Genomic DNA, 18,445 nt, shown 5'->3' with positions numbered 1-18,445 from the left:
TAAGGAAGGGGGAACAATAATCCAAGAAGAGCAGATAAGCTATTGTGGGTAAATTTAACGTTCTGGGAATGCCCAGGAATGACTATGGTCTGTTAACTTCTGATGGGTATAGTAGCAACAAGTTTACAGAAATGTTGCTATATTAGGTAACTTTCTTGGGGTAGAGTAGGAACATGCTGGAAGTAAAGTAGTTATCTTAGGTTAGTTGTCTTTTTCTTACTCCCTTGTTATGGTCTCTCTGAAATGTTCTTTTATTGTATGTTTTTTTTTAAAAATTATTTATTTTATTTTTCATGCAGTTGATTTAAAAAAAAAAAGTTAAAAAAGAAAAAAAACAAGGAAAAAAATATGTAGAGCCCCCTTGAGGAGCCTGTGGAGAATGCAGGGGTACTGGCCTACCCCACCTTGATGGTTGCTAAAATGACCACAGACATAGGGGACTGGTGGTTTGATGGGTTGAGCCCTCTACCACAGGATTTACCCTTGGGAAGACTTGCTGCAAAGGAGAGGCTAGGCCTCCCTATAATTGTGCCTAAGAGCCTCCTCCCAAATGCCTCTTTGTTGCTCAGATGTGGCCCTCTCTCTCTAGCTAAGCCAACTTGAAAGGTGAAATCACTGCCCTCCCCATACGTGGAATCAAACACCCAGGGGAGTGAAACTCCCTGGCAACGTGGAATATGACTCCCAGGGAGGAATGTAGACCTGGCATCGTGGGGATGGAGAACATCTTCTTGACCAAAAGGGGGATGTGAAAGGAAATGAAATAAGCTTCAGTGGCAGAGAGATTCCAAAAGGAGCCGAGAGGTCACTCTGGTGGGCACTCTTACGCACAATTTAGACAATCCTTTTTTGGTTCTAATGAATTGGGGTAGCTGGTGATGGATACCTGAAACTATCAAACTACAACCCAGAACCCATGAGTTTCGAAGACAATTGTATAAAAATGTAGCTTATGAGGGGTAACAATGGGATTGGGAAAGCCATAAGGACCACACTCCCCTCTATCTAATTTATGGATGGATGAGTAGAAAAATAGGGGAAGGAAACAAACAAACAAACAAACAGACAAAGGCACCAGGTGCTCTTTTTTACTTTAATTCCTCTTTTTCACTTTAATTATTATTCTTGTTATTTTTGTGTGTGTGCTAATGAAGGTGTCAGGTATTGGTTTAGGTGATGAATGTACAACTATGTAATGGTACTGTGAATAATTGAATGTACGATTTGTTTTGTATGACTGCGTGGTATGTGAATATATCTCAATAGAATGAAGATTCAAAAAAAAAAAAAAAAAAAAAAAATCAAGTACCTAGGAATAAACTTAACCAAAGTTGTAAAAGACCTATACAAAGAAAACTACATAGTTCTACTAAAAGAAATAGAATAGGACCTTAAAAGATGGAAAATATTCCATGTTCATGAATAAGACGGCTAAATGTCATTAAGATGTCAATTCTACCCAAACTCATCTACATATTTAATACAATCCCAATCAAAATTCTAACAAACTAATTTGCAGACTTGGAAAAGCTAGGTATCAAATTTATTTGGAAAGGGAACATGCCTTGAATTTCTAAAAACACTCTAAAAAAGAAAAACGAAGTGGGAGGACTTACACTCCCTGACTTTGAAGCTTATTATAAAGCCACAGTAGTCAAAACAGCATGGTACTGGCACAAAAATAGACATATTGATCAGTGGAATCGAATTGAGGATTTGGAGACAGACCTCCAGATCTATGGCTGACTGATCTTTGATAAGGCCCCCAAAGCCACTGAACTGGAACATAACAGTCTTTTCAACAAACAGGGCCAGGAGAGTTGGATATCCGTATTCAAAAGAATGAAAGAGGACCCCTACCTCACACCCTACACAAAAATTATCTGAAAGTGGATCAAACACCTCAATATAAAAGACAGTACCATAAAACTCCTAGGAGATAATGTAGGGAAACATCTTCAAGACCTTGTATTAGGAGTTCACTTCTTAGACCTTACACCCAAAGCACAAGCAACAAAAGAAAAAGTAGATAAATGGGAATTCCTTAAGCTTAGAAGTTTCTGTACCTCAAAGGGATTTCTCAAAATGGTGAAAAGGCAGCCAACTCAATGGGAAAAAATTTTTGGAAGCCATGTATCTGACAAAAGACTGATATCTTGCATATATAAAGAAATCCTACAACTCAATGAGAATAGTACAGACAGCCCAATTATAAAATGAGCAAAAGATATGAAAAGACAGTTGTCTGAAGGGGAAATACAAATGGCCAAAAAACACATGAAAAAATGTTCAGCTTCACTAGCTATTAGAGAGATGCAAATTAAAACCACAATGAGATACCATCTCACACCAATTAGAATGGCTGCCATGAAACAAACATGAAACTATAAATGCTGGAGAGGATGTGGAGAAATTGGAATTCTTATTCATTATTGGTGGGACTCTATAATGGTTCAGCCACTCTGGAAGTCAGTCTGTCAGTTCCTTAGAAAACTACATACAGAGTTACCCTTCAATCCAACAATTGCACTTCTCGGTATATACCCGGAAGATCGGAAAGCAGTGACACGAACAGATATCTGCACACCAATGTTCATAGCAGCATTATTCACAATTGCCAAGAGATGGAAACAACCCAAATGTCCTTCAACAGATGAGTGGATAAATAAAATGTGGTATATACACATGATGGACTACTACGCAGCAGTAAGAAGGAACAATGTCTTCAAACATTTGACAGCATGGATGAACCTTGAAGACATAATGTTGAGTGAAATAAGCCAGGCACAAAAAGAGAAATATTACGTGCTACCACTAATGTGAACACTGAAAAATGTAAAATAAATGTTTTATAACGCAGAATGTAGAGGAACTAGCGATAGAGAGCAAATAATGAAGGGGGAACAATAACCCAATAAGAACAGATAAGCTATCGTGGGAAATTTAATGTTCTGGGAATGCCCAGGAATGACTATGGTTTGTTAACTTCTGGTGGGTGTGGCAGGAACAAGTTCACAGAAATGTTACTATATTAGGCTATTTTCTTGGGGTAGAGTAGGAACATGTTGAAAGTAAAGTAGTTATTTTAGGTTAGTTGACTTTTTCTTACTCCCTTGTTATGGTTTGTTTGAAATGTTTTTTTATTGTATGTTTTTTTTTTAATTTTTTTATATAGTTGATAGTTAATTTAATAAAAAAGAGTTAATTTTAAAAAAACAATGAAAAAATAAACCTAAGTGCTTTACATCATTAAAAAAAAAAAAAAGTGCTTCATAAGATAATAATTTTTTTACACCATCTATACATACCAAAAAAGCAGGATCAGTGTTAACTAAAAATGCTGGTAAGAAAAATGTTTTGCTAAGAATAAAATCCATTTATTCTTTAAAAGAAAACAGTTAAAATGGCATCATCTTTTTTTAGGGGACCCCCCCCCCACCTTCAAATGTGCCCTCTTTAGTATTCTGATGGAAATTTGTCAATTGTTAACTTTGAAACATAGTCAATTTAAAAAGAAAGCTCATCCTGAAATCTAAATCAATATGTTCAGATGCTGGGAAAGGCCAAGATGTAGTCACTACTTTATCAGAAGTAATGAATTCTTAGTAAGTAAATACCTTCCCTTAATTATATTAAAATTAAAAGAGCAATAGTGATTAAGCACTCACCCAACCATGAACTATAATTTAAGTTGGGACAAGTGAGGCCTGTATGGAAGATCTTCCTCACGGGTATTAAGTCTTTTTCTCACAGTTATTAAGAAATCTGTTACTAATCATTTTATTGTTTGCTTTTGCCACCAGGAACTTAATAAAAATTTCAGTCACAACCTAGTAGCTTTGTGAGACCTTATATCTTCCACATGTTTTACTTTCTCAGAGTCTGAATATACAAATAAACTAGTATTTCTGCTGATCTTGATTTTTTTCTTTCACTTTATGACATCATTTCATCTCATTTATTTCTAGTTAGGTTCAGATTTTTGTGGAACATGCAAGGTATAAAGAAAATCCAATTCCTACATATTTTAAAAAAAGATGTGATAATAGTTTTATCACCCTGATTCACTCTTCTTACCACTCTACACTAATGAACACACAACAAAAGTGTTCAAGAACTATATACAATTTTGTTATATAATATAATCATGTTTATTTTTAATAAGGCAAATAAAGATTTCATTGAAATACTTACCAGGAGCAATGGTCTCCAAGGTATCAGAACTGACCTTCCGAGTGCTTGTACAGTGATGGAGGGTAGAACCCGAAAATACCAAGTAAAAAACTACATCATCTTCAACTTTGTCCTCTTCAGTGAGCAATACTGTAACAACACAATCACCCTAAGAAAGAAAAAGGAGACAGCAAATCTGCATTAGTAAGGGTTCCTATAGGGAATCTATCTTCATAAAACATCAAATTGAGAGGAAAATCAAATATATCCTCTAAAACCATGCCCTAATTCTAGTACAAAGACTTATTAAGAGCTTATTACATACCAGGCAGTATTCTAGGCATGGAGAATATAGAGTGAAACTGAAAATAAGATCTCTGTCCTTTTTAAGCTTACATTTCAATGGAAGTGGTTAGACAAACAAGAAAACTAACAACATTAAGTCTGTATGATGAATGGGTAAAAGAAGCAGAAATCCAGGGAAATCCAAAAATACGAGAGAGGATGAAGGGGATATATTAAATAGCTGCATTCTCCTACACAGAATGTCCCTCGACCCAGTGTTCCAGCTACAGCAATAATTCTCTAATTCCTCTATCACTATCATTTCTCTGTTACTAATCATTTTATCATTTGCTTTTGCCACCAGGAACTTCATAATAAAAAATTCAGTCACAACATAGTAGCTTTGTGAGAACTTATATCTTCCACATGTTTTAATTTCTCAGTTTCAATATACAAATAAACTAGTATTTTTGCTAGTTTCCCCCCACTCTCCAGCAACTGTATAAAGTAGAGCCTCTCACAGACCTGTCTGGAAATGTTATAATGGAAAGAGCATGAGCTTTGGCTCCAGGCAAATCTGTGTTTAAATCCCATAGACTTTACTTAAATCCTCTAAACCTCAGTTTCCTTAAAACTGGAGATAATACCTTCCCCCTCTTAACAGCTAATATATGAAAAGTCTTGGCACATATTCATTCAAGCAGTCTACGGCAATATTCTTCATCTATTAAGATGGGAGGCTGCTTGTCTAACAATTTGTGTTTCCTGATCATCCGGCATCCCTGCTCTTCTTTATACCACTCCCATTATACCCTTGAAATCAGACTAAAATCTTGTGACATAACTTTACCCATGACCTTGCAATTTAGAAGACATCTTTGTCATTTGGTTATGAATATTCTAGCAGTCACAGGTGCAGATTTTTTTATTGAGGCCAATATAGCCTATGCAATACAATCCTAATTAACCTTCTCCCAATCATAAACACTATATAATTAATGTTGTACCTATAAACTAACAAAGGATTTAAAGCATTCTGTAATATTATATAAATCTTAAATAATACACTATGGAAAAACCAAGTTAGAGAAAGCCAAGTCATCTCAGCATTAAATAGAGGAGAGAATTCTCTTAACTTACAGCATTTTTTTTTAATTTTAATTTTTTTTTTTTTTTCATTTTAGCAACTAGAGTAAAGTCCACAAAAGAACAATGCCACCCTAGGCGCAGCAGCCAAATGGTAGTATTATACTGGAAAGTCAAACCTAGGATAAAGTCTATTAGCAAAAATGCTCCTGTAGGTCAACTGGGAAACAGACCGTTCAAAGGATTTCCCAAATAACTGTCTATCATTTTTATCCCCAGTGCCTTGTACAGTACCTGTTACATGGTAGGGGCTCAAATCTGATGAATGCAACATATAACAACTCAGAATGAGCTACCAACCATCCCAAATAAGCTGTAACTTAACTTTGTTGAGAAGCTAGTTATTAACATGAATACTGAGCTGGAGATTTCCAAAGCACCCAAACACTAGGAATATCACAGTCAGTAAAAAAGGAATTATCACTGACTTCAGTCACTATTTAGTATTATGCTTGTATATCGTTCTTTAGGAAATATTTTTGAAAAGCTTAGGCTAGTCTCTCTTTTAATCTCTTTTTGCATGATGAACTGCAGCCAGGAAGAATGCCTGCACAGAAATGTGAAGCGTCAATTTCTCAAGATGCTAAAAATCACTACAACCTAAAGAAAAATACTAATGAAAGTTCAAAAAGTTCATTCTTTAGAGCATAAGTTTGCAAACTATGAATCATGGGCCAAATCACAGCCTGTTTCTGTATGACTTGTGAACTAAGAAAGGTTTTTACTTTTTTTAAAAGAAGTTATTTGTTTAATTGGAGAAGTTGAAAAATCTAAAGATGACTATTCAGCATCCATAAACAAAAGTTTTACTGGAATAAAAGCTCACTTGCTTATGCATTGTCTATGGCTGCTTTCACATTACAAGGGGCCATGGCAGAAATGAGAGATTGTGACAGAAACCATACAGTGTGCAAGCCGAAAACACTTACACTTACCATCTGGACATTTAGAAAAAGGTTGCCAACCCTTGCTTTAGTGGTCTCTGTTGCAACTACTCAACTCTGCCCTTGTAGCACAAAAGCAGCTGTAGAAAACAGGTTTTTAGAAAAAGGGGCATGGCTGTGTTCCAGTCAAACTGTATTTACAAAAGCAAGTGACCCACCCACAGTCCCCTGCTTTAGAGCCAAGAAACCACACAGGAAAGGGAAAAAGAAAATAGACCTGAGTATATTGTGGCCATTTCAATAATAATGCTTGTCTTGTAACTTCAGGCCAGTTCTTAGGATTTAAACATGAAACACTGTTTTACAGATTTATGAAATACAAAATAAAATATCAGCTAAGGTATAACTGGTGAAACAGGTAAGTATTTGACCTGTTACTCACTGTACCTCAGGATTCATTCTAGTGTTTGGCTATTTTCAGAAAAATAAGTTCCAGGGGAGTATTCCAGATTATACAAACATTTTAAACCCCAAACCTTAATATTTATACAGTTTATAGTCAATGGCCTTTGTTTTACAACTGGGAGAACAATAAGTGACATGTAGTACTCTTAAATACAGTTTCAGAAAACCAAAAATCTTATAAAGTTTTTAGTAATACTAAATGGCAGCAAAAGTGTGCACTGAAAATGATACCCCGCACCACTGATGCCAGTCATTATTCTATGAGTTTACACATATAGAGGTCTGTATCTTTGTGTGTACTACACTGATTATTTTGTTCTTTCCTACCCTCAATTTATAACATAATCATAATGATCTTTTTATGAATATATATATAGATCTACCTCATTCTTTTTATTTTGCCTTGCATTATCCACTTAACAAATATATACAATTTATTTAATTAATCTCTTACTAATGGACTTTTCTGTGGTTTGCAATTTTTGTTTTTACTAATTCAAAACACTGCTGTAAGGAACCTCACTGAACATGTATCTTTGTGTACATGTGAGGTATATTAAATAAAATTGCTGGGTTAAAGAGCAAGTTAATTTTTCATTCCACAGTATTTATAAATTGCTCTCTTAAAAGGTTAGGGTAATTTACATACCCACCACAATGTATACAGCGCTCTTTTCTCCACATTTTAGCCATCTCTGAATATTATTAATTTTTCATAGTTAATACATGAAAATAGTACAAAATTTTTTTGATCTGCATCTCATCAATTAGTGAGATTGAGCAGTTTTTATCTTAGCTATTTGCCTTTTTCTGTAAACTGCTTACACTTACTTTGCTGTTTCTCTTATCAGTTATTTTCCTTTTCAAATACCTTAAGAAGGTATGAAGAAGACAAACATATTTTGAAGGCATGTTCCAGTGATAAACTCTTTACCTAAGTTATCTCATTTATTCCTCACAATAACCCCACAAGTGGATCCAGCAGACCCATTTTATATAAGAAATGGAGATGGATAGATTCTACGTAACATGACAAAAATCATACAAGATAGTGAACGGTAAGGCTGAGACTTGAACCAACGGCCAGTTCCAAAACATCTCTATCATTCTTGAAGTCTTTCCTTATCTTTTTAACAACAAGGAAATGATTCAGGTTCTCACGGTACCAAAACACTGAGCAAGTACTATAAATAAAGTATGAAAAACTTGCAAAAAAGCATAATAATCTATTTATAACAAAATGTTAAGCACAAATGTCAAAAGACAGTAAATACAAAAATAGAAATCATTACAATTGTATGATGTGAATTATAGAGCTCCCCCCAAAGAGAATAGTAGCTTAATATCATATTATCCATTTAAAAAAAACCTAAATGCCGCTATCATAAAATAGTGGCATTAAAAGGATAACCATATGATTTCCTGCCTTAAAAACCAGTCTACCGAGAGAATCCAAGACGGCTGATTAGAGAGAGGCTGGGCTCACTTCTCTCACAGAAAAACACCTAGAAAACAGGCAAAAACTGCCCAGCGCAATGGTTCTGGAGCTCTGGAGATGAAGGGAGTGCTGTACAATACCGAGGAAAGTGGAGGACGAAGAAACAGAGAAACTGCAGTGAGAGACTGTGAGTAAACCCCCTCAGCCTGAGCTCCTGGTGCCCATCCCCCACTCTTAGGGCAGAAAGCTTCCAGTCAGGCAGGCATGCAACAGCAAACTGAAGAGGTAGCAGAGGTCCACACTCCCAGGAACAAGGACATGGTCTAGCACTGTGACAGCTTTTGGTGAGCAAATTTGGACTGCTGGAACCAGCATTTTTAACCCTAACTGCAAGACGCTGCTAGCCATTGTCTATAGCCAACAGCCAAAAATAACCTGTCACTGAAGGCTGAAGGGACTGGGTTGCCAAGAGCACCATCTGTTGGAAGGCAAGGAAAGTACACGTCTGGGACATCTAAGAGGCCTTAGGCAAAGAGGCCATATACTGGGCAGGCCAGGAAAGAACATCCTTGGGGAGCAGAATTAAAGGTTTTTTTAGTGTCTTTACCCGATCCTTTCCCTAGGGCACTGTGGAGATGGTGTGCACACCCTTTGTGGGTCCCTGGCCCAGCAATGGTTGGATAATACTAACAAACCAAGTGTCAAAGAAGAGCAGTAACACAAGCCCAATCAACAACAAAAACTTTGACGAGAGAATCCAACCTTCAGAGTAAACTCAACAGGATAATCTGATGCCCAGACATCAGTAAAAAGTCATATCGAGAAACAGGAAGTTATGGCCCAGAAAAGGAGCAAATCAAAAAGTCAGAGGAGATACAGAATCTGGAACAACCAATTAAAGATGTTCAAATAAATTTAAAACAATTAAAGGAGATGGCTAAAGAGATAAAGGATATTAAGACGACACTGGTTAAACATGAACTAAAAACCATGCAAAGAAAAATAACAGATCTTATGGGAAAGGCACAAAAGATGAAATTAAAAATATACTAGAGACATGCAACAGCAGATTTAAAGAGACAGAAGAAAGGATCAGCAAATTAGAAAACAGAGCATTTGAATTCAAACACACACAAAAAAAAGAGAGAAAAGAATGGGAAAAATTAGGCAATCAGGAAGCTGATGGACAACAGGATGCACACAAACATTCACATCATGGCTGTCCCAAAGGAAAAGAGAACAGAAAAGGGGCAGAAGGAACATCTGAGGAAATAATAGCTGAGAACTTCCCAACTCTTATGAAAGGCATTGATATCCACGTACAAGAAGTATGACATACTTCAACTCAATTAAATGTGAACAGACCTACTCCAAGACATGCTAATCAGAATGATAAATGAAATGGTGAACTGTGCTGTATACATACAATAGTATATTGAGTGCCAGCAAGAAGGAATGAAGTAGTGAGGTATGCAACTAGGAGAATGGACCTTGAGGACAGTATGTTGAGTGAAATAAGCCAGAAACAAAAAGACAAATGTTTTAACACCTCACTAATATGGACTAACTACAATGTCCAAACTCTGAGAACTGAATCTCAGGGCATAGGTTATCAGGGGAACACTTATTGTAAAGGTTTCCAGATTGTAAACTCACAGCAATTGCATCTATTCATGAGTTTTAACAGTTATTTCTAAATTCTGAGGTGGTAAACTGTTTGTGCATAACCTGATCAATCCCTCAAACTTCTGGTACCTGTGTGACACCTGAGACTAAGAGCCAGAGTTCAGCAGATATGAATGTCAGCATTATCCCATATAGCAACTACTAAAGAAGCTGAGAAAGAGATCAGACTTCAATTAGAGATATGAACGAAATGGACTTGGTTAGGACTAAGGCAAATCAAGCTAAAGAGTAAAGGATGATATTGACTGTGTTTTAAAACTTCAACTTCTGTGTGAGACCAACAGAAAATATGTTTAATTTGATGCAAAATCTATATTTTCTGTAGCACAGTATATAATTTAACTTGTATGGTCAGTTTATTCAAACACCATAATTATATGGAACTTTGAATAAGGAGTGAGATCTGGTTGGTTTGTAAAGGTTAGCTTGAAGCCCTGATACAACCCAGAAAATAAAAAGTATTTGCACAGCCCCCTTGAGGGACTGGTGAAAAATGTGGAAATACTAAACTTCCACACCTGGGAATTCCTAATATTCACACAAGCATTGGGGACTACCAGTTCAGTAGGCTGAGCCCTTGATCTTGGGGATTGCTCTTATGAGGCTTGTTACTGCAAAGGACAAGCTAAGACTACTTATGACTGTGCCTAAGAGTCACCCCCAGGGAACCTCTTTTGTTGCTCAGATGTGGCCTCTCTAAGCCAACTCAGCAGGTGGATTTGCTGCCTTCCTCTGCCTACGTGGGACATGAATCCCAAGGATGTAAATCTCCCTGGCAATGTGGGACATGACTCCTGGGGATGAGCCTGGACCCAGCATTGTAGGATTGAGAAAGCCTTATGGACGAAAAGGGGGAAAAGAAATGAAACAAAGTTTCAGTGGCTGAGAGATTTCAAATAGAGTTGAGAGGTCATTCTGGAGGTTATTCTTATGTACTACATAGATATCCCTTTTAGTTTTAGTGTATCAGAATAGGAAATACCTGGAACTGTTGAACTGCAATCCAGTATCCTTGATTCTTGAAGATGACCGTATAACTATATAGCTTATACAGTGTGACCATGTGATTGTGAAAACCTTGAGGCTCACACTCCCTTTATCCAGTGCATGGACAGGTAAATAGAAAAACGGGGACAGAAAGTAAATGAATAACGGGGGGCTGGGTGATAGTATAGGATGATTTGAGTGTTGATGTTTTGAGTGTTCTTTTTACTTTTATTTTTATTCTTATTTTTATTTTTTGGAGTAATGAAAATGTTCAAAAATTGATTGCAGTGATGAATGCACAACTATATGATGATACTGTGAACAACTGATTGTGCCTTCGGATGACTGTATGGCATGTGAATATATCTCAATAAAATTACATTTAAAAAAAACCAATGGTGTTTCTATACATTAGTAATGAGCTATCCAAGGAGGTAATCAAGGAAAAAAATTCCTTTTACAATAGCAACTAAAAGAATCAAATATCTAGGAATAAACTTAACCAAGGATGGAAAGTACCTGTACACAGAAAACTACAAAACATTGCTAAAAGAATCAAAGAAGACCCGAATAAATGGAAAGGCATTCTGTGCTCATGTCTGGAAGGCTAAATAGCAATTCTATCAAATTTTTCTACAAATTCTATGCAATACCAATCAAAATTCCAAAACCCTGCAAAAGAACAAGGTAAGACACCAGGTGAGGAGGATGGGATGACACGTGAGCCACCACAGTGGAGGAGAAGGTTCTGGAAAAAGCATCTGGTGGAGCCTGGTAACTCCCTGAGCCCCTGAGGCAACAAGGCTGGTGCCAGGCTCTCTGGGGGAGCTTTTGGCCTCAGCTTTGGGTGAAGAAGGAGTCAGCCTGACCACTGACCTTGGACCAGAAGGTCCACGACATATGTCCTATAAGAGTGACAAGTGACACAAGGTTAGAGCCGAGTCTGTGCTGCTGGGGCCAGATGTTGGGACACCCAAATCCACATGGGGTGTGACAACAAGGGTAAAGCTGAGGTCAAAGTCCAGTGGCTGCTCCCTGATAATATGCCTCCTAAAGCCCCCCCAAACTGAGAAGCTGCCCTCCCCTCTCTCTGCTGTTGGGTTGGCAACTCTGGGTCTACAGTACAAAGTCCCAGAGGCTGGTGTCCCGGTCATTCTTGCAAAAAGAGGCAAAAATGAGTCCTTGGGCTTCTCTTTGGGGGTCTGGACCAGGAGCTGGACAGAGAACACTCAGCCACTGGTGGGGAGGGAGCACATCGGGCTGCCAGATGGTCACCAAGCCCTTTGGAACACCTGATCTGTGCCATCCAGGGCTTGGAAAGATGGTGAATATGACACCAAAACAAATAACTCCATTTTCCTTCATTGACTCCAGCTTGTAAGATTATTTCAGTTCCAAGGAGAGCAGGGAGGGCTCTGTGTGTCTTTCTTCATGCTCCTTCCTCTGTCTGGAAATTCTGTCTCCCCCTTGTCTCCTAATCTGGGAAGCCCCCATCTTTATCTGTCTCAGCCTCCCAGGTAAGACTAAAATTCATCTTCCTCCATTTCCACCCCCCTCCCAGTTAGAACTAATCATTCCTTTCCCCATGTTTCCATGGATTTACAAGAATGAGCAACTGTCCTTGTACACACCTTAGACAGACATGCCTGCCTTTCCCACCAGACCGAAGGGTGCTTAGAGGGGAGGGGGGCCTCTGCTTTATCTGCCTTGGTCTCCTGCAGGTTCTTAGCAGGATGCTTTACACCAGGGTGTGGAGAGTGTTGTGATGGGAGAAAGGAGGGACAAAACTGAGCGATCCACTGACTAGGCACAAACTAGCCAAGACAAGACTATGATACACACAGACACACACATACACACACACATGCATACAATATTTATTGTGTCTATTACAAGATACAGAATATAATGTAGAAATGCTATATATCACAATAAGTGCACAAAAATAATGTTTCTGTGCTTGAGACACAATAAATACATTTCGAATGGGAAAAAAATTAAATGATATAAACTGACAATTAAAGGCATTATATTAAAAACAAATGAGGGAGAGAAGATGGCAGCATAGAGAGGAGTGGAAGCCAGTTAGTGCCCCCTTGAACAACTAATAAACAACCAGGAACAACTAGTAAATAATCTGGAATAACTGCTGGGGCACAAACGTGAATGTCCACACATCATACACCAACCTGGATTGGGAGGAATGCCCAAGATCGCAGCATAAAATCTGTAAGTAAAGACTGCGAATCCCAGCAGCCCGAACTGCAAAGCCTCATTGTGCTAGAGAGCAACACCCTCTGAACAAGCGAATATACCTCAGTCCAGTTCCAACTGGGGTTTCAATTAACAAATGTTGACTGCTCAATACAAGCTACAAATCCCCAACAAGCAGAGAGAGGCTTCCGGTGATGACTGACCTTGGAGAGCTGTAGGACCTCTCTGGGAGGGAGGGGGAACCCAGAGGACCAGGTGCTGTCTCTGGCTGACAGGTTGAACTGAGGGTGGCCACGGACTGACCCTGAAGGGGGGCTTTCTGTCCCTTTTTCAGCTCAGTGGAGAAAGCTCCAGCCATTTTCAGTTCCCAGCACTCTGACCCAGCCAAGGATAGAGACAGCAGAGTCAGAGAGACTATTCAAATGCAAATGATATCTCCCTAGGAGGTGTATCTTCTCTAAGAGGAGAGAGGTGGTGCCCAGATCTACTACCCGCCTTCCATTCAGAACAAGACCCCAGAGCTGGGGGAAAACAGCCACAGGCCACACATCATTACACCAGTCAGGAGTGACAGACTGACAGGCACCATCTGCTGGGCAGCAAAGCACAGTGGCATGAGGCTTTACAGGGTGTAACAATCTTACAAGGTACACCCTCAGGGAACCCTGATACTGTTGCCTCCTTCTGGGACCTGAGCCCATTCTGGTCTAGGAAAACCTGATTGGGATAACCAAGGAAACCAGATGCCTAGACAGCAGAAAACTACAACCTACACTAAGAAAAACAAAGGTAGGGCCCAGTCAAAGGGACAAACTTACACTTCAGCTGAGATACAGGAATTGAAACAACTAATGCTAAATCAATTCAAAAAGTTTAGGGAAGATATGGCAAGAGATGAAGTGTATAATGAAAACACTGGGTGTACATAATGTAGAAATTGAAAGTTCAGAAAACAACTGGCAGAATCTGTGGAAATAAAAGGCACAACAAAAGAGATGAAAGACACAATGGAGACATACAACAGCAGATCTCAAGAGGCAGAAGAAAACACTCAGGAACTGGAGAACAAGACACCTGAAAGCCTACACACCAAAGAACAGATAGAGAAAAGAACGAAAAAATATTAGCAACATCTCCGGGTACTTAAGGACAAATGAAATACAGGAATGTATGTGTCATGGGTGTCCCAGAAGGAGAAGAGAAGGGAAAAGGGGCAGAAGCAATAATAGCGGAAATTATCAATGAAAAATTTCCCATCTCTTATGAAAGACATAAAATTACAGATCCAAGAAGTACAGGGTATCCCAAACAGAATAGATATAACAGGCCTACACCAAGACACTTAATAATCAGATTATCAAATGTCAAAGATAAAGAGAGAATCCTGAAAGCAGCAAGAGAAAAAGATCCATCACATACAAAGGAAGCTTGATAAGACTATGTGTGGATTTCTCAATGGAGACCACGGAGGCCAGAAGGAAGTGGAGTGATATATTTAAGATACTGAAAGAGAAAAACCACCAACCAAGAATCCTACATCCGGCAAAATTGTCCTTCACATATGAGGGAGAGCTTAAAATATTCTCTGACAAACAGACAATGACAGAATTTGTGAACAAGGTACCTGCTCTACAGGAAAACCTAAAGGGAGCACTAAAGACCGAAAGGAAAAGACAGGAGTAAGAGGTTTGGAACACAATTTCTGGAGATAGCACAGCAATGTAAGTACACTGAACAAGGATGACTGTGATTATGGTTGAAAGAGGAAGGTTAGGAGCATGTGGGACACCAGAAAGAAAGAAGAAACATAAAGACTGGGACTGTATAACCCAGCTCAATGATGTGATAAAAGGTACAAATATGTTTTTACATGAGGTAGAACAAATCAATGTCAACACTGCAAGGTGTTGAAAATAGGGTGGGATTGGGGAAAAAATACAATCAATGCAAACTAGAGACTATAATTAACAGAAACATTGTATTATGCTTCCTTTAATGCAACAAAGGCAATATACCAAAGCTAAATGCATATGCATATTGGGGGAGGGAGACATAGGGAAGGGGTATGGGGCTCTTGGCCTTGGTGATGTTGTCTGACTCTTTATTCTACTTTAGTTTAATGCTATCTTTCCTTTTATTGCTTCCTAGTTGTCATGTTTTTTCTTTCTCTTTTTTCTTTTTCTTTTGTCTCTCTACCTTCTTTGACTCTTCCTCCTTCTCTGTGGAACAAATGGAGATGTCCTTATATAGATAGTGGTGATGGTATTGACTAGATAAATACGTGACTATATAGGGAACCACTGATTGTTTACTTAGGACTGAATGTATAGTATGTGAACAAAACCATCTTTAAAAAATGGGTTGATGAAGAAACCTTGAGGGCACTATATTGAGTGAAATAAGACAGACATATAAGGACATATATTGCAGGGTCTCACTGATATAACTAATTATAATATGTAAACTCATAGACATGAAATGTAAGTTACCAGGATATAGAACAAGGTAAAGAATGGGGAGCGGTTGCTTATTATGAGCAGAATGTTCAACTACAGCGAACTTAAACGTTTGGAAATGGACAGGGGTGATGGTAGCACACTGTGAGAATAACTAACAGTGCTGAATGGTCTGTGAATGTAGTGGAAAGGGTAAGCTCAGAGTCACGTATGTCAGCTGAAGGGAAGATGGAGGTTAAAAGATGGAATGTATAAAACAGTGAATCTTTGGTGGACAATGTCTGTAATTAACTGTACAAATATCAGAAATCTCTCTCATGAACTAGAACAAATGTATGACACTATAGCTGGAAGACAGTAATAGAGGGGCATGTAGGAAAAATATATATACCTATTACAAACTATATATTACAGTTGGCAGTATTTTAGCATTCTTTCATCAACAGTAACAAGTGTATTATACCAATACCATGAATCAAAAATGGGGGGGGGTGGTTAGGGGTATGAAAGGATTTGACTTTCCCTTTTTTGTCTTTCTTTTCTGGAGTAATGAAAATGTTGTAAAACTTGAAAAAAAAATTAACTATGGTGATGGATGCACAGCTGTATGATGGTACCGTAGGCAACTGATTGTACACTTTGGATCTTTGGATAACTGTATGGTATATGAACAATCTCAATATAAAAACAAACAAAACAAACAAATGGAGCCGCCCCCCTTCTAGGCAGTCACTCTGTGCTAGCACTCCAGGCTGCAACTGGACCACAGCTTTCTCGGCAGCACTCTCCGCTTTCCGCTACCTCCGAACCATGGATCGCCACAAAGCGAGGGAGCTTCGAGCCTTCGTGAAAACATTTAAGCAAGATCCGAGTGTTCTGCACACCGAGGAAATGCGCTTCCTGAGGGAGTGAATGGAGAGCATAGGTGGTAAAATACCAACTGCTACTCCTAAAGCTAAAGCAAAAGAAAATATAAAGGAGGAGAAAACAAAGAAGTCAGAGGAAAACAAAGACAGAGGACCCATCAAGTGATGAAAGGGATCTAGAAATTGACAATGAAGGTGTTACTGAACTAGACACTGATGGACCTCAAAAAGTAGGAGATGAAGCTGAGAGAGAACTGAGGAGACGAAGGATCAGGCAAATACGAAAGTGGCTGCCATGGATGCCCTAAATGATGAACTTTGGCCATTCTGTATGCCAAGAGGGCCAACATCTTCATCAAATTACAGAAGCTAAATGCTGCCATCTGAGACTGTGACAGAGCCACTGAAATAAATCCTGATTCAGCTCAGCCTTACAAGTGGCGAGGGAAAGTGCACAGACTTCTGGGCCACTGGGAAGAGGCAGCCCATGATCTTGCCCTTGCTTGTAAACCGGATTATAATGAAGATGCTAGTGCAATGCTGAAAGAAGTTCAACTGAGGGCCCAGAAAACTGCAGAACATCAGAGAAGGTATGAGCAAAAATGTGAGGAGTGAGAGCTCAAAGAAAGAACAGAAAGTTAGGAAGGCTCGGGCAGAACATGAGAGAGCCCAGAAGGAGGAAGAAGCCAGACAACAATCAGGAGCTCAGTATGGCTCTTTTCCAGGTGGTGCTCCTGGGGAGAATGCCTGGAATGGAAGGAGGAATGCCCAGAATGGCAGGAATGCCTGGGCTCAATGAAATTCTTAGCGATCCAGATTCTTGCAGCCATGCAGGATCCAGAAGTTATGGTAGCTTTCCAGGATGTTACCGAGAACCCAGCAAATATGTCAAAATATCATAGCTACCAAAGGTTATGAATTTCATCAGTAAATTGTCAGCCAAATTTGGAGGTCAAGTATAATGCCCTTGTGACAAATAAAGCTTTTGCTGAAGGAAAGAAAACAAAACAACAACAAAAAAATGGAATGAATACTTAAAGCTCATCACTTTGTGTTTTATCATGCTACACTTTACCATTATCTCTGCTCTTGAGGTTATTTACATCTACTGTATCTGTGTGGTAGAGATTCTATATAACAGTGTACTGCTCATCTCGTCCCATGTCTGCGTTCAGTGATGTCTGATGGTAGCCTGAAATCAACCATAATGGGAGTATTTACACCACTGAATTTGGCAAACACTAAAACAGGGCTTCTTTTTTTTTTTTTTTTTTTTTTTAAACCAGCACAATATTGAGAATAGGTAAGCAGAAAAGAGGGAGAGGGAGAAAAATGGAGAATTTCCATAAAATAGGCAAGGGTATGCCATTGACAGGATCAATCAGGAGAGGTGATCACTTATGAAAAGATTGGAGATCTCACTATAAAAGAATATTCTAGGCAAGTGCAAGGCATCTCACGTCAGGATAATGCTGCCACAGTACCGCTCACAGGAGCTCAATATTATTACCCCTTTGAGTCAATTTCTTTTCTAACTTTAAAACTGCTTTTAACTTTGTCAATAAACCACAGTGGTTAAGGAGATGGTTTCTGATACCAAAATGCCTGGGTGTGAATCATAGTACATTCATCACTTTCTAGCTTTTAATCTGGAAGATACCATTTAAGTTTTCTGTGTCATAAGAAAGGATAACAATCATACCTACTTCACAAGGTTGTAAGAATTAAATAATTGATGAAAGTACCTACAGCACCTATAGCAGTGCACGGCACATAATAAACGTGCAATAAAAGCTATTATTATTTACCAGAATGTAAGCTCCATGAGAGCAAGATTTTCTTTTA

The 18,445-nt window shown here is 38.6% G+C and overlaps 1 protein-coding gene across 7 annotated transcripts in view; it reads right to left on the bottom strand.

The window, feature by feature from the left end:
- The window catches only part of AKAP13 (A-kinase anchoring protein 13), a 405,703-nt gene that overhangs the window by 238,541 nt on the left and 148,717 nt on the right, over nucleotides 1-18,445 (bottom strand). For all 7 annotated transcript variants that reach the window (XM_037832976.1, XM_037832972.1, XM_037832973.1 and 4 more), the window contains exon 3: nucleotides 4,195-4,342. In XM_037832976.1, coding sequence (XP_037688904.1) covers nucleotides 4,195-4,342 — 148 coding nt within the window. The remainder of the gene's footprint in view (nucleotides 1-4,194; nucleotides 4,343-18,445) is intronic.

This window comes from Choloepus didactylus, chromosome 4 (genome assembly GCF_015220235.1).
Source record: "Choloepus didactylus isolate mChoDid1 chromosome 4, mChoDid1.pri, whole genome shotgun sequence".
NCBI classification, from domain to species: domain Eukaryota; kingdom Metazoa; phylum Chordata; class Mammalia; order Pilosa; family Megalonychidae; genus Choloepus; species Choloepus didactylus.
This window is presented reverse-complemented; position numbering and strand designations above follow the sequence as displayed.